Source organism: Palaemon carinicauda, chromosome 1 (genome assembly GCF_036898095.1).
Source record: "Palaemon carinicauda isolate YSFRI2023 chromosome 1, ASM3689809v2, whole genome shotgun sequence".
NCBI lineage: Eukaryota > Metazoa > Arthropoda > Malacostraca > Decapoda > Palaemonidae > Palaemon > Palaemon carinicauda.
The window spans coordinates 287,821,765-287,837,550 of record NC_090725.1 but is presented as its reverse complement, the minus strand read 5'-3'; the positions used below and the strand labels follow the sequence as shown (position 1 = coordinate 287,837,550).

The window sequence follows — 15,786 nt, the reverse complement described above, 5'->3', positions numbered from 1 at the left end:
ACAAGCCTTGGTTCAACTCCAAGGATGCCCAGCCAGCAATTCTTTAGGTGAGCTAGAAGTTGTGAAGGAAGCCTCAGCTAAGGGCATGAGACACCCCTAAGGGACTCCGCTCTGGAAACTGTGAGGGAAGGACGTGGCCAACCCCTATGAAGACATTTGTGCACTCCAGCTATACCCCAAGCTTCAGCCTCTCCAACAGTCATTCCTTAGAGAGGGAAGCTGAGATCTCTTAGGAAGGCAAAAGTTCATGCAAGGCGTTAAAGGAGAGAGACTCCCCTTCAGTGATGAGCGCTGCTGCTTCACTAGGGGAAGCGACAGGACTCTCTGGACCTCAAGGTCATCCGGGGGTCAAACAGTCATCATTCTTAATCGTTCGTCCTCCGGAGGAGTTCGAATGAACAGAGACAGCAAGGGGCAGATGAGTCACCGGAGTAAAAAGACGGGAGTTCTTCGATCTAGAGGATGACCCCGAGGGAGAAGAATCCATTTTAGACTTCTTCCATTGTCTAGCGTACCGCTTCCACTGTGAGGATGGCCAATCTTGACACTCTGCGCAGAGAAACATTTACACCCAGGGTGTAAATCTCTCGCTCTTGCAGCACCTTCATGTGGCCCTTCAATGCCAGGACAAGTCTGCATCTTAGAGTTCTCATCAAACCAAGCACACCTCAAAGAGAAAAATGAAAACAAAGTGATTTATGGCCAGAGAGAGAGAGAGAGAGAAAATGTCTGCTCTCCACCGAGCCAAAAGCGAAAGTGGATAAATAGTGTGTGAGAGCAGGGTGGTTGGTCTAACCCTAGCTAACTAGTGCAAGGTTGTTTACCTCAGGTAAAAAGTGTAAAGTTAGTTTTCCCGCTACGCTGGAGCAATATATCTATAGCAATGAGTGGATGGTTGTATTTGTGTGGAAACATTCGCACTTGTTTAACATTCCCAAGAAATAACAGAGCACCTGGTCCTGTCTAGGAGCAATAGTGATGACTCCCTGCTAACCTCATAACTGTTTGAACAATTAACACTGGTACTAGGTCAAGCCCATACCAAGAGTAAATGGTAATCGATTACAAGAAAACCTTTACCCTTGTACAGGATATGTTGTCTGAATGTATAAGAACCTAAGAAATGGGTTTGAATACATTCTCCCCTCATCCAGAAGGATGGGAGAGAAACTTCTTAACCTGTCTTGTATGAAAAGAAAGGTTGTTCACATATAAAACTCACATGTATCTGACATCCATTCCAGCTCATAGCATGATTGCTACAATCCCAAGATAGAAGGAAGAAAGAAAGGTAGAAAGCCAGTCAAATACCCTTTCATTCTAGGCTTATGTCAGAACTACTTTCTTAGGCGAGATGCATCTTGTATCAAGAGTTAGGTAGGCTGGCTACATAACCCTATTAAGTAGCCATCTCAGTAACAAGTAGTCAGGTTCACTATGTAGTTTTGTGGAGTATCAAACTATACACTCTTGGAAACTTTATTGTATAAGCAATCAGAAAAAACAGTTTCCAATTGCTCTGATACTTAACGTCCACCATCTTGGATTATTTTCAAAGTACTGCTGTGTACTGTATTGTACTTTAATTGAATGCTACAGATTCCTCCTTGGGTTATACCCAACATGACTACGAAGTTTGATCAAAATTTATACAGTAGTTTTAGTGTAAAGTTGCTCACAACAAATAAATAAATGACAACAGGGGTGAAAACATACCCTTTGCCAAATCTTTGATTTTGGCAAAGGCAATACAGTATAGGCCCAGAGTCCCAAGGAATCTGTCTGGCTGCTTTCCTGGAGTAATCTTGCAACATAAACTGAAGAACCTTTAAAAATTCCTTTCTAACTCATTATGATCACAATTATTATCATCATTACTATTGTTATTATTACTGTACCTCCAACAACGAAGTTGGGAGGAGGTTACGTTCTTACCCGTGTGTGTTTGTCTGTTTGTAAACAACTTCCTGGTCACAACTTTACTCATAGAGTAATGAAACTTTCAGGGATTAGTTATTATGTTGACATGGAAGTGATTATTTTGAAAGTCCAAAGTCAAAGGTCAAGGTTAAGCAAAAGGTCGACCGAATTAACCCCAACCTCAATCACAAGTTTGCAAATGGTTGTCACACAGACTTCAAACATGCCTCAAACCCACGAGTCATACAGGCTAGCAGTTTGTTGCTATGAACTGTCTAATCTAAGAGAAATAAGCTGCCGTGGCAGAGATCTGCACTCTCAGTGTGCTTTTCTCGTTGTTATTATTAGAAAAGCTACAACCCTAGTTGAAAAAGCAGGATGGTATAATCCCAAGGGCTCCAACAGGGATAAATACCCCTGTGAGTAAAGGAAATAAGGAAATAAATAAACAAGACAAGTAAGGAACAACTAGAATAAAATATTTTGAGAACAGTAACAACATTAACACAGACCTTTCATACATAAACTATTAAAAGACTTATGTCAGACTGCTCAACATAAAAACCATTTTCTGCAAGCTTGAACTTTTGAAGTTTCACCGATTCAACTACCTGATTAGGAAGATCAATTCACAACTTGGTCACAGCTGGAAAAAAACTTCTAGAATACTGTGCAGTATTGAGCCTTATGATAGAGAACTGAGATTACAGGCAAGGGTGAAATACCAATCACAGAGTATTGCCAGTTTTCAGGCTCAAAGACAGTTTTAAAAGGGGGACTTTTCTTATGTGTAATGTCTAAAGACTGCTACTAACTGCAGTGTAGTAGGCTATCATGATGTAATGGGTTTCTGTTGAAATCAAAACTTACTAAATAGATCAGTATTATTTTTAATGGTGATTACCATGATAAAAGACAAAATAATAAAAAAAAAAACAAGAGTCAGATTTTACTACAGTACTTACATCTGTTATTTTTTTCCTTCTTTGCCATCCCTTCAGTTTCGCTATCACTCCCATCTGTTTCCGACTCTATAAAAGATATACAGATAAAACTACTGTAGTTTTTTTATATATAAAATAAGTCAAAATTTAAATCATCATAACAGTTTTTGTTTCATAGATATAAACTTCAACTTTACTAATGCCTTTCCTTGTTCCCCTTGGGAGGTTAGATCAATTTAATTTTCAATTTGTCTGGTAGAAGATAAAGAAAAAAAATACAGAAAGTATAAAAATATGGAAACTAAAAAAAATTCCAATGCAGAGCATCAATGAATACAACTGAAAGAAAAGCAACACGAGAGAGAGAGAGAGAGAGAGAGAGAGAGAGAGAGAGAGAGAGAGAGAGAGAGAGAGAGAGAGAGAGAGAAAATGGTGGGAACAGTGAAAACAAGAAAGCATAATCTAAAAGAAGAGTAGGTATTTTTGTGCTCTGGCAAAGGACATTAAGAGAAGAAAAAAGTAACCAGAGAAAGCGACTAAAGGCAAGTAGCAAGGATAGATTTAGTAAGAATGGAGCAAACATTTCAACACAACTAAAGAAGAATGAAATTGCTAGGGACAGGGAATTGGATGACAAGAAAATGCAAAATATGGGAAAGGAATAGATTATATGAAAAATAAAATGGATAATCAAAAGTTGAAGAGTAAAAACATATACAGAAGTACTTGGGAAATTTAACAAATGAAAGATTTTGATAAGATAAATGGACAGAGATATTTGAAGATGATATGGGAGCCTTTGAGTGCATGAAAGGTGATAAGTCTTGGAACCATTAAGAATTATAAGGAATTTACTAAAAGCAGCTGGCAAGCCAACCAACAATTCAACTACCAAAGCAGAAGGAGATAGACAAAAAATGAGAACGGACCAAAAGAATAGGAAAAACAAAATTCTGAAGATAAAATTTGTCATCTTCATACTCTCCTGATATTCATATTATTTCTCTCTATCTCAGCTATTCAAATATCAATGCCTATCCCACAAGTAAAAATATCCTAATTTTTTCTCCTCCTGAAATGCCTTCACGACTGAAAACCATTATGTCACCAGGTGGTCGATGGCAACTAACCAGTTGATGAAGTGTCATAGTTTCCTTTCCCTTCAGTTCTCAAGGTCGAAAACTGATTATTAGTTTTTTGACGTCTCGATAACTTAGGTGGAGCATGAGCTTGTGTAAGCAAATATGGTGATTACGAAAATAATAAATTTCATTGTCAAAATTCTTCATGAAATCCCCTGATGTTCATATTGCTGACTCTCACACTCTGATGGAAGTGGATTAGTGAAGAGAAGAGATGGAAAAGTAACAATCTACATTAATAAATTTATCATTCATCCCAGACTCATTTAAAAGGTAACCAATCTCAACTCCAATTAAACTTGTAAACACATGAGAATTTCCAGACTGTACTCCAAACCTAAGCCCTATATGCAACTTTCAAAACTAGTCTTACTGTATATAAAAACCAAAACCTTGAACTTTCTCATTGAGAAAAACAAAGGAATAACTTAAAACTAAATTTCAACAATTAAATCAAAAGTAAATATTTACTGTACTTATACCTTCTCTCTCAGTTACCACAGCACCTAATGCCTAGAATTTTTTTATAAAAATGTTTCTTTTAGATAAACCTATGCAAAAACGAAAAGCTGCCAAAACTCGTTTCCAAAGAAATTCGTTTCGCACATAAAGAGATCTAGCTGAACTACCATTTTGCGAACATGAACCTTTACGTTCCTCCTCTGAATTGAATTTAACTACCTGTATGACCTTGCCACTAAACCCATATCTAGAAACAACATAGCATTTCAAGAAAGATGACCACTGAAAGCCTAAATTCATATGACAACTACAAACTTTTACTTTTAATATTTCAGTCTTATCAAAATACAATTGTTCCTATACAAATCAAATCTCGTTCTTTAATAGGAGATTGATTCAAGCACAGCTGGATTTCGACAGTCAAAACTTATAACAAGGTGACAGCAGTAGCAATTACCGGCCGGTGTAGGGGAAGTCATGTCCCTCTTGCTGGTATACACTGAACAGTCACTTTGATTCCTGCTGCCAACTAACACTGATATGATAAAGCTTATCCTTACAGGGTTTTAAAAATGCTAAAATAATGGCTAGTCCCCAAAACATTTGGATAACTATGATCCTGCTATATACTGTTAATAATGGTTAAAATAAATAATCTAGTAACAAAGGATATGTTTCATCATTGTTTTTCAAATGCTATCTGGGCCAGGGGCTATATCATTGCATGTAGCAAGTGAGGAATCCAATTCCCATTCAGTAATAGGAAAATTATAAGATTCCTCCTTTTCTGTTGTAAAATCTAATAGTTTTCATTTTCCAATGTTTCTAAACTAGTGACCAGGAGCTTCTTCACACTTGCATCATACATTAGAGAAATGTTCGGCCACAGCACTGCTAATCTAAGGTGAGGAGGAATTTCGAAATAACGTCGGAATGGGGGTTGCCCTCTGATGACAGAGTGGCCATTAGAGAAACAGGCATTGCCAGCAAAAGCATGCTCCTCCCTCGACCACAGCATGTTTGTGACTGACACGTGTGTGAACACCCCAGCCACCTGCTCCCAACCAGCCCTCCCCCAACTCTACTGCAACCATTGTTACCATAACTCAATACATTTCAAAATGTTATTTTCATTAGTAAAATAAATTTTTTGAATATACTTACCCGATAATCATGTAGCTGTCAACTCCGTTGCCCGACAGAATTCTACGGACGGGATACGCCAGCGATCGCTATAAAAGAGGGGGGTGTACTCACCAGCGCCACCTGTGGCCAGGTACTGCAGTACTTCTTGTTGACACCACCTCAATTTTTCCTCGGTCCACTGGTTCTCTATGGGGAGGAAGGGTGGGTCAATTAAATCATGATTATCGGGTAAGTATATTCAAAAATTTATTTTACTAATGAAAATAACATTTTTCAATATTAATCTTACCCGATAATCATGTAGCTGATTCACACCCAGGGAGGTGGGTGAAAACCAGTGTACATGTTAATCAAGAAGCTAAGTATCCCGTATTTCATATTATCAGTTATTCAAAATAACAATGAAATTATAAGTACCTGGTAAGGAAGTCGACTTGAACCATTACTCTGCCTTTAATAAGTTCGTCTTCCTTACTGAGCGCAGCGTTCCTCTTAGGAGGCTGAACAACTCTAAGGTGCTGAAGTATAAAGGGCTGCAACCCATACTAAAGGACCTCTACACAACCTCTAACCTAGGCGCTTCTCAAGAACGAATTGACCACCCGCCAAATCAACTAGGATGCGGAAGGCTTCTTAGCCTACCGTAACAACCCAAAAACAACAATAAAAGCATTCAAGAGAAAGGTTAAAAAAGGTTATGGGATTAAGGGAATGTAGTGGCTGAGCCCTCACCTACTACTGCACTCGCTGCTACGAATGGTCCCAGGGTGTAGCAGTTCTCGTAAAGAGACTGGACATCTTTGAGATAAAATGATGCAAACACTGACTTGCTCCTCCAATAGGTTGCATCCATAATACTCTGCAGAGAACGGTTCTGTTTGAAGGCCATCGAAGTAGCCACAGCTCTCACTTCGTGTGTCCTTACCTTCAGCAAAGCAAGGTCTTCATCCTTCATGTGAGAATGAGCTTCTCTAATCAGAAGCCTTATGTAATACGAAACTGCGTTTTTGGACATAGGCATCGAAGGTTTCTTAATGGCACACCATAAGGCCTCTGATTGTCCTCGTATAGGTTTTGACCTTTTAAGATAGTACTTTAGAGCTCTGACAGGGCAAAGAACTCTCTCTAGCTCGTTACCCACCATGTTGGAAAGGCTAGGAATTTCGAACGATCTAGGCCAAGGACGTGAAGGAAGTTCATTTTTTGCCAAAAACCCGAGCTGTAAGGAACATGTAGCTGTTTCGGATGTGAATCCTATGTTCCTGCTGAAGGCGTGAACCTCACTAACTCTTTTGGCTGTTGCAAGGCAGACGAGGAAAAGAGTTTTGAGAGTAAGGTCTTTGAAAGAGGCTGACTGGAGAGGTTCAAATCTAGGAGACATAAGGAACCTTAAGACTACGTCTAGATTCCAGCCTGGAGTGGACAAGCGACGTTCTTTAGAGGTCTCGAAAGACTTAAGGATGTCCTGTAGATCTTTGTTGGAGGAAAGATCCAAGCCTCTGTGGCGGAAAACTGCTGCCAACATACTTCTGTACCCTTTGATCGTAGGAGCCGAAAGAGATCTAACATTCCTAAGATGTAACAGGAAGTCAGCAACTTGGGTTACAGAGGTACTGGTAGAGGAAACTGCATTGGCTCTGCACCAGCTACGGAAGACTTCCCACTTGGATTGATAGACTCTGCGAGTGGATATCCTCCTTGCTCTGGCAATCGCTCTGGCTGCCTCCTTCGAAAAGCCTCTAGCTCTAGAGAGTCTTTCGATAGTCTGAAGGCAGTCAGACGAAGAGCGTGGAGGCTTGGGTGTACCTTCTTTACGTGAGGTTGACGTAGAAGGTCCACTCTTAGAGGGAGAGTCCTGGGAACGTCGACCAGCCATTGCAGTACCTCTGTGAACCATTCTCTTACAGGCCAAAGGGGAGCAACCAACGTCAGCCGTGTCCCTTCGTGAGAGACGAACTTCTGAATAACTCTGTTGATGATCTTGAACGGCGGGAATGCATATAGATCGAGGTGGGACCAATCCAGCAGAAAAGCATCCACGTGAACTGCTGCCGGGTCTGGGATTGGGGAACAGTACAATGGGAGCCTCTTGGTCATCGAGGTAGCGAACAGATCTATCGTTGGCTGACCCCACAAGGTCCAAAGTCTGTTGCACACGTTCTTGTGAAGGGTCCATTCTGTGGGGATGACTTGACCCTTCCTGCTGAGGCGATCTGCCGAGACATTCATATTGCCCTGAATGAATCTCGTTACCAGCGTGAGGTTTCGACTTCTTGACCAAATGAGGAGGTCCCTTGCTATCTCGTACAGCTTCCTCGAATGAGTCCCTCCCTGCTTGGAGATGTACGCCAAGGCTGTGGTGTTGTCGGAGTTCACCTCCACCACCTTGTTTAGCAGGAGGGACTTGAAGTTCATTAAGGCCAGATGTACTGCCAACAACTCCTTGCAATTGATGTGAAGCGTTTCCTGTTCCTTGTTCCATGTTCCCGAGCATTCCTGTCCGTCCAAGGTCGCGCCCCAGCCCGAGTCTGATGCGTCCGAATAGAGATGAAGATTGGGGGTCTGAACAGCTAACGAGAGACCCTCCTTGAGAAGGATGTTGCTCTTCCACCACATGAGAGTAGTCTTCATCTCTTTGGTAACAGGAATAGAGACCGCTTCGAGTGTCATATTCTTGTCCCAGTGAGCTGCTAGATGGTATTGAAGGGGGCGGAGGTGGAGTCTCCCTAACTCGGTGAACAGGGCTAACGATGACAGGGTCCCTGTTAGACTCATCCACTGTCTCACCGAGCATCTGTTCCTCTTCAGCATGCTCAGTATGCACTCTAGGGCTTGGTTGATTCTTGGGGCCGACGGAAAAGCCCGAAAAGCTTGACTCCGAATCTCCATTCCCAGGTAAACGATGGTTTGGGAAGGAATAAGCTGGGACTTCTCTAAGTTGACCAAAAGACCCAGTTCCTTGGTCAAGTCCAAAGTCCATCTGAGACTCTCCAGACAGCGACGACTTGTGGGGGCTCTTAACAGCCAGTCGTCTAAATAAAGGGATGCTCTGATGTCTGCCAAGTGGAGGAATTTCGCAATATTCCTCATCAGTCGCGTAAACACCATAGGTGCCGTGCTTAGGCCAAAACACAGGGCTTGGAATTGGTACACAACCTTTCCAAAAACGAATCTCAGAAAAGGTTGGGAGTCTGGGTGAATGGGGACGTGAAAGTAGGCGTCTTTCAGATCCAACGAGACCATCCAGTCCTCCTGCCTGACCGCTGCTAGGACCGACTTCGTCGTCTCCATAGTGAACGTCTGCTTGGTGACATAAGCATTGAGCGCACTGACGTCCAGCACCGGTCTCCAACCTCCTGTCTTCTTGGCCACCAGGAAGAGACGGTTGTAGAAGCCCGGGGATTGATGATCCCGGACTATCACCACTGCCTCCTTCTGTAACAGGAGCGACACCTCTTGATGTAACGCTAGCCTCTTGTCCTTTTCCTTGTAGTTGGGAGAGAGGTTGATGGGAGAAGTGGTCAGAGGGGGATTGCGGCAGAATGGTATCCTGTAACCCTCCCTTAGCCACTTGACAGACTGGGCGTCTGCACCTCTTCTTTCCCAAGCTTGCCAGAAGATCTTGAGTCTGGCTCCTACAGCTGTCTGGAGAGGAGGAGAGTCAATGTTTGCTTTTCGAAGACTTGGTACCTTTCTTGGACCTGCCCCTGTGACTGTCTGGGCGGGTACCTCCTCGGCTGGGGGCTCTGCCACGAAAGGGCGGAATAAATCTGGTAGCAGGAGTATCAGCCACTGGGGTGCGGTAAGTACTAGGTACTGAAGGTGCAACCTTAGCCTTCCGTGCTGAAGAGGCCACGAGGTCATGCGTATCCTTCTGTATAAGAGCCGCAGACAATTCCTTGATAAGATCCTCAGGAAACAGGAACTTAGAAAGAGGAGCAAAAAGTAACTGTGACCTTTGGCAAGAGGTGATACCAGTGGAAAGGAAGGAGCAAAGTTGTTCCCTTTTCTTGAGGACTCCCGATACAAACATAGAGACAAGTTCGCCGGAACCATCGCGAATTGCTTTGTCCATACAGGACATGATCAGCATGGCCGAGTCTTTGTCAGAAGGGGCAGTCTTCTTGCTCAAGGCCCCCAGGCACCAGTCGAGGAAATTAAAAATTTCAAAGGCGCGAAAGACTCCCTTTAAGAAGTGGTCCAGGTCAGAAAAGGTCCAGCAGACCTTAGAGCGTCTCATAGCCGACCTTCGTGGAGAGTCAACCAAACTTGAGAAGTCAGCCTGGGCAGAGGCAGGGACCCCCAAGCCTGGTTCCTCTCCCGTGGCATACCAGACGCCCGCCTTAGAAGTCAGCTTAGGAGGTGGAAACATAAAAGACGTCTTTCCCAGTTGCTGCTTGGACTGCAACCAATCCCCTAACATTCTCAAAGCTCTCTTTGACGATCTAGCGAAGACGAGCTTAGTGTAGGCAGACTTAACAGGTTGCATGCCTAGAGAGAACTCAGATGGAGGAGAGCGAGGGGTAGCAGAAACAAAGTGATCAGGGTATAACTCTCTGAACAGAGCAAGGACCTTGCGAAAGTCAATGGAGGGTGGCAATGACTTGGGTTCCTCCACATCAGATGAAGGATCATCCAGGTGAGCAGCTTCATCCTCAGAAACCTCATCACCTGAGGGTTGAGAAGCGAGAGGTAAAGATAAAGCGGTATGCTGAATGGCTGAATCCTGAAGAGCGGGTGCATGCGCACTTGCGGATTCATCCTCAAGTCTCTGCTGAAGAGGATGAGGGCTGGTAATGACAAAGTCATGAGGCTGGGATGAAGGAGGTTCTGCGGAGGTCTGAGGAGCAAGCGTGGTGAGAGGCGACTGTTGTAAAGCATGAGGCTCATGCTGCATAGTCTGCGGTTCAAGTTGAATGGGAAGCGGCTCAAGCTGAGAAGAAAGTGGTTGCTGCATGCGTTGAGGTGGCTGTCTCCTAGCATGAGGTTCCTGCCTCAAGAGTTGCGCTTGCCTCAAGGGTTGAGGTGGCTGCGCAGAGAGAGGCTCTTGTCTCACGAGTTGAGGTTCTTGAGGTGCTTGCCTCGAGAGTTGAGGTTCTCGCCTCGAGGAAAGTGGAGGTGGCTGCCGCGAGAGTTGAGGTGGCTGCCTCAAGGATGGTAGAGGTTGTCGTACCTCAAGAGGTTGCTGCCTCGAGGATGGTTGTAACGCAAGAGGCTCCTGCCTCAAGGGTAGAGGAGGTTGCTGTATGGCAAGAGGCTCCTGCCTCAAGGAAAGTGGGGGTTGCTGCACAGCGCTGGTATCTGGCAACTCCCAATGCGGCAGCTCACGCATGGAGGTAGCTTGAGGAACCTCAACATCATACGTCTGGCAGGTTGGACTGCGCAAAGGAGGAGGAGCGCTCGCAGGAGGAGGTGTATTAACCTTCTCTGCCTGAAACTCCTGCATCAACACCGCAAGCTGCGACTGCATAGTCTGCAGCATAGCCATCTTAGGATCAACAGAAGTTGAGGTCTGTTGAGGCATAGCTTTAACAGAAGTTGAGGTCTGTTGAGGCATCGCCTTACCTCTCTTAGGAGGCGTGCAGTCATCCGATGACTGCGGCGAGTCCGAGCTAGCCCAGTGGCTACACCTGGGCTGTTGGACTCGCGCGGTCTGGACCTTACGCTTAAGAGGCCTTGAGACCTGAGTCCAGCGTTTTCTCCCGGAAAAATCTTCTGCAGACGAGGAAATTAAGGGCTCAATCGTCTGAGAGTGGAAGTGACGATCTCTATAAGATACGCCCGCAACCACTGAGGATACTACTGTGCGCCGATCAAGGCCTGCCGAACCCTTTTGCCCTTCGACATTGCTTCTCCCCTGGGCTTGGGAGCTTGCAAGAGGTCCCGGACTGGGAGGACGACTGGCACGCACAGAAGTATCCTCATGCGCAACACTGACACTGACACTAGGCACAGCACTGGCACTACCACTTCCCACTGCACTTTTCACTTTAAGTTCCTTGACGTCTGCCAAGAGGAACTTGTGGTCACTCACTACCGACTCCACCTTATCACCTAAAGCCTGAATGGCACGTAAAACATACGACATATCAGGCTGAGCACTAATAATAGGTTCGGGGGTAGCCACTACAGGGGGAGGAAAAGGATGAGGATCATGGGGGGAGGAATAAAGCAAAGAGCGAGCAGAACTCCTCCTAACTCTCTCCCTCTCTAACTTAGTCGTATATTTGAGGAATTGAATAAAATAAAATTCCGAAAGTCCGGCACATTCCTCACATCGATCTTCCAACTGGCAGGATTTTCCCCTACAGTCGGAACAAACGGTGTGAGGATCAACCGAGGCCTTCGGAAGACGCCTAACACAAGTGCTAACTCTACATCGTCTTTGGATAGGAGCTTGAGAATGGTCGGACATCTTGAATCAGAGAACAGTCAAGGGGGGTTTCCAAATTAAAGCAAAGATCGTTATACCATTAATCAAAATTAATCCAAAAGCTATCTAAGCTAAGGGAAAAGCTTCCTGTATAGCGAAAGCTGAAATCTCAGAGCAATACTTCACCAAAACCGTGAACAAAGACTCCAAAATTATAAGCGTATCCATGTAGGTCTTGCCGGAAGCACGACAGAGGAAAAATTGAGGTGGTGTCAACAAGAAGTACTGCAGTACCTGGCCACAGGTGGCGCTGGTGAGTACACCCCCCTCTTGTATAGCGATCGCTGGCGTATCCCGTCCGTAGAATTCTGTCGGGCAACGGAGTTGACAGCTACATGATTATCGGGTAAGATTAATATTGAAAATAAGGAAGTTCATGCGCCTCACCCTGTAGAAATAGAAAAGAGAAAAATTTAAAGCCAAACTGAGGAAAAATTATTCCCCCGACTGAGAGTCCTCTTACCGATCACAAGACTTCAACAAGAAATGAGATTCCATGTTGAAACCGAGCGACTTCATATTTATAGGAGCCGCAAGGCACGTCTGGATCATGCATGAAGTGGTGAAGTGCGAATTGGGTGGCGCTCGAAGTGGTTGGGGCATGTCTGGGTGATGTGCATGCATGGTGACTCATTTGCTCAAAACCTGCAACAAGGGTGGGGACAATTTAGCGCATGCTGATGCTACATGCACTAATACTACACAACCAGGAGAGGAGAGGTCATTTAGTGTATAGTACAGGTTTGTTAATCCACACTCACGCTCAGGTGTGTGCGCACGTTCATACCTGACCACATTGAGAGACATGTTGTTTGCCAACACAGGGATTCTTACATGCTTCTCAAATACGGGAAGAGCCCACGTCCCAGAGGGAGGGCACGCGGGAGATATGCAAGCACAAAGCATATCTCTTCTGCTAGTATACTGAGGTGTTAAAGAGACTAATGTGACAGCAGATTACTTCGAAGGGAGGATCCCGAGAAGGATACACTCTGGAGAGACTATCTTCTCTGCTCTTATTATTATTCATCATCATCATCTCCTCCTACTATTATTAATTATTATTATAATTATTACTACTATTATTATTATTATAATAATAATTATAATAATTATTATAATTATTATTATTATTACAAGTTAAGCTATAACCCTAGTTGGAAAAGCAAGATGCTATAAGCCCAAGGGCTCCAACAGGGAAAAATAGTCCAGTGAGGAAAGGAAACAATGGAATAAACAAACTACAACAGAAGTAATAAACAATCAAAATGAAATATTTCAAGAACAGTAACAACAGTAAATTAGATCTTTCATATATAAACTATAAAAACTTAAATAAAAGGGGGGGAGAGAAATAAGATAGAACAGCATGCCCGAGTGTACCCTCAAGCAAGACAGTGGAAGGCTATGGTACAGAGGCTATGGCACTACCCAAGACCAGAGAACAATGGTTTAATTTTGGAGTGTCCTCCTAGAACAACTGCTCACCAAAGCTACAGAGTCTCTTCTACCCTTAACAAGAAGAGAGTAGCCACTGCATTGCAGTAGTTAAACCCTTGAGAGAAGAAAAATTGTTTGGTAATCTCAGTGTTGTCAAGTGTATGAGGACAGAGGAGAATGTGGAATGATTAGGCCAGACTATTAGGTCTATCTGTAAGCAAAGAAAAAATGAGAGAGGGATCCAATGTAGAACTGTACTATCTGGCCAGTCAAAGGACAAGCTGAAGGTGTCCAGTGCCAAAGCAGAAAGACTTGCCTGCCGTCACCAACGACTTTCAGGCCCAAGGAGGTCCAAACAACTTGCAGGGTCTCATCAACCAGTAAACCAGATGAAGATTCCTCCTGAGGAGGAAGCCCTCCCATTTCTCTTATGGGAAATGGGTGGGTCTTTGGCCTCAAAATTTGTCCTAAAGTTAAAGGGCCACTCTCTTCCCCATTCAGCTTCCAGAGGAAACCAACAGGGAAGGGTCGGAGGGAAGTGTACCAGGAGCCAGGGAAAGAGGTCGGGATCTCTCCAACTTTGAGGATGCCCCTGAAGAAGAAGAATCGTTTTTAGGCCTCTACTTCCTCCTCTTGCCATACGCAATCCACTCGGAGGGTGACCAGTCCCAACACTCATCATAAGGAGATTCCTTACTACATCAGTGTCATCTGCAGGCAGGGCACAACAGGTGGGGATCCTTCTTCCTTGCACTCACAAAGGTACTGTAACATACTCCCAACATCCCCATGCAAGACTGCATATCCACAAGTATCCCCAAAGCAAACAATCGCTAACAAGCTGGAAAGAAATGGAAAAATTAAGTCAAGATTTTCCAGCCTGTGGAAGAACGTTTGTTCTTACTGAAGGCTGAATTCAAAATGAGTGATCAGTAAGCAAGCACAAGGGGTGGGGCTTCTCACTCCCAACCGGTAACTACCGGCCACCTTTTTTAAAAGTTTAACTGCCATATACTCCAGCTTTGCTGCTATCTACCCTATGTAAAGGACGAGGGTTTGCATTTGTGTAGGAACACACTCTCGTCCCCATCGAACTGGTCAGAGATTTGGTCAGAGAACAAATTCAACATCACTCTGGGGCAATGACAGAAATTAAGGATATGATGGCTACTCTGATCCGCGCCGGAACTCAGCTTCCTCCCCCTTCTGCCACAGACGCCTCGAAGCCACCGCCTTTCGATAAAAACAATCCTTGGCGGTTTGCCTTGCATACCCCATTCTTAGATGGTTCCCTAACTCTGGAGGGCATAGGCACCCGCCCTCTAGAGGACCTGGAGTTCTACCCCCCGGGCCTAGAATTCCCGTTCAATGGTTTCGTACGTTTAAAGGAACATGTATTGGTCCGTATGGACAAGGTACCGAAGGAAACGGTGATATTTCCAAAAAAGCAGGCCCAGGCTATCTGAGCCAGAACACTATCAGAGTGGGGGTGTATTAACTCCAAGCTCACCCCACACAAAGGTGCCTACACTATTTTTACGACAGCGGCCTCCATCTCTTTGCCGCTCATAGACAAAGTCACAGAGCTGACTATACAGGCCATCAAGGAAGGCTCTTCCATGCCGGCTCTCAAAGAGACGGACCCCACCTCTTTGCTTATTCCGGGTACCTCTGCAACCTGGGATGCCGCGGCTTCTACCTTCACAGTGGGGAAGCTAGACCCGGACTGTGCCTCTACTCTTTTCTCTGAGAAGCTTCCCAGATTAATAGAGAGTCTTCTCAAAACTGAGTTCGAGACCCGTACTAGACTAGCTAGGTCCCTCCAATCCATCACCTCCATGGAGTCCCTAGCATCTCTTTACCCAAAGGAAACGCTGTTCAGAGTCGCCACAAAGAACCAGCTGCTGTCCTACCAAATAGACCTCCATGACTTCTGGTCAGCTCGAGTTAGTTGCAGGAAGTTCGTTCTGTCTGAGGCCTCCATCAGACATGAACCGAACAGGCTGATAGGCTCCTCCTGCTGGGGTAAGACCCTCTTCCCTCAGACCGAGGTGGATAAGGTTCTTCAGGACGCGGCGAGGGCAAACCAAAATTTGCAGGTAAGGTGGGGTCTCTCGGCCAAAAAGAGGTTCGAACCCCAGAGACACACGTTCTTCAAGAAGAAGCAGAGGTTTAGTCCTTACAAGACTGCCCGGGGTACCTCGTCCCCACAGTCTTCCGCTGCCTCGACTTCTCAACAACAGGCGCCCCCTCAGCAGGTAGTCTACCTCGCTGCTCCCCCTGGTACACAGCCCAACCC

General features: G+C 44.7%; 1 protein-coding gene across 1 annotated transcript in view; it reads right to left on the bottom strand.

Moving 5' to 3' along the window:
• LOC137657583 (uncharacterized) overlaps nucleotides 1-15,786 on the bottom strand; it is a 109,438-nt gene that overhangs the window by 73,873 nt on the left and 19,779 nt on the right. Inside the window, exon 3 of the mRNA XM_068391933.1 lies at nucleotides 2,886-2,951. Within this exon, the coding sequence (XP_068248034.1) occupies nucleotides 2,886-2,951 (66 nt within the window). The remainder of the gene's footprint in view (nucleotides 1-2,885; nucleotides 2,952-15,786) is intronic.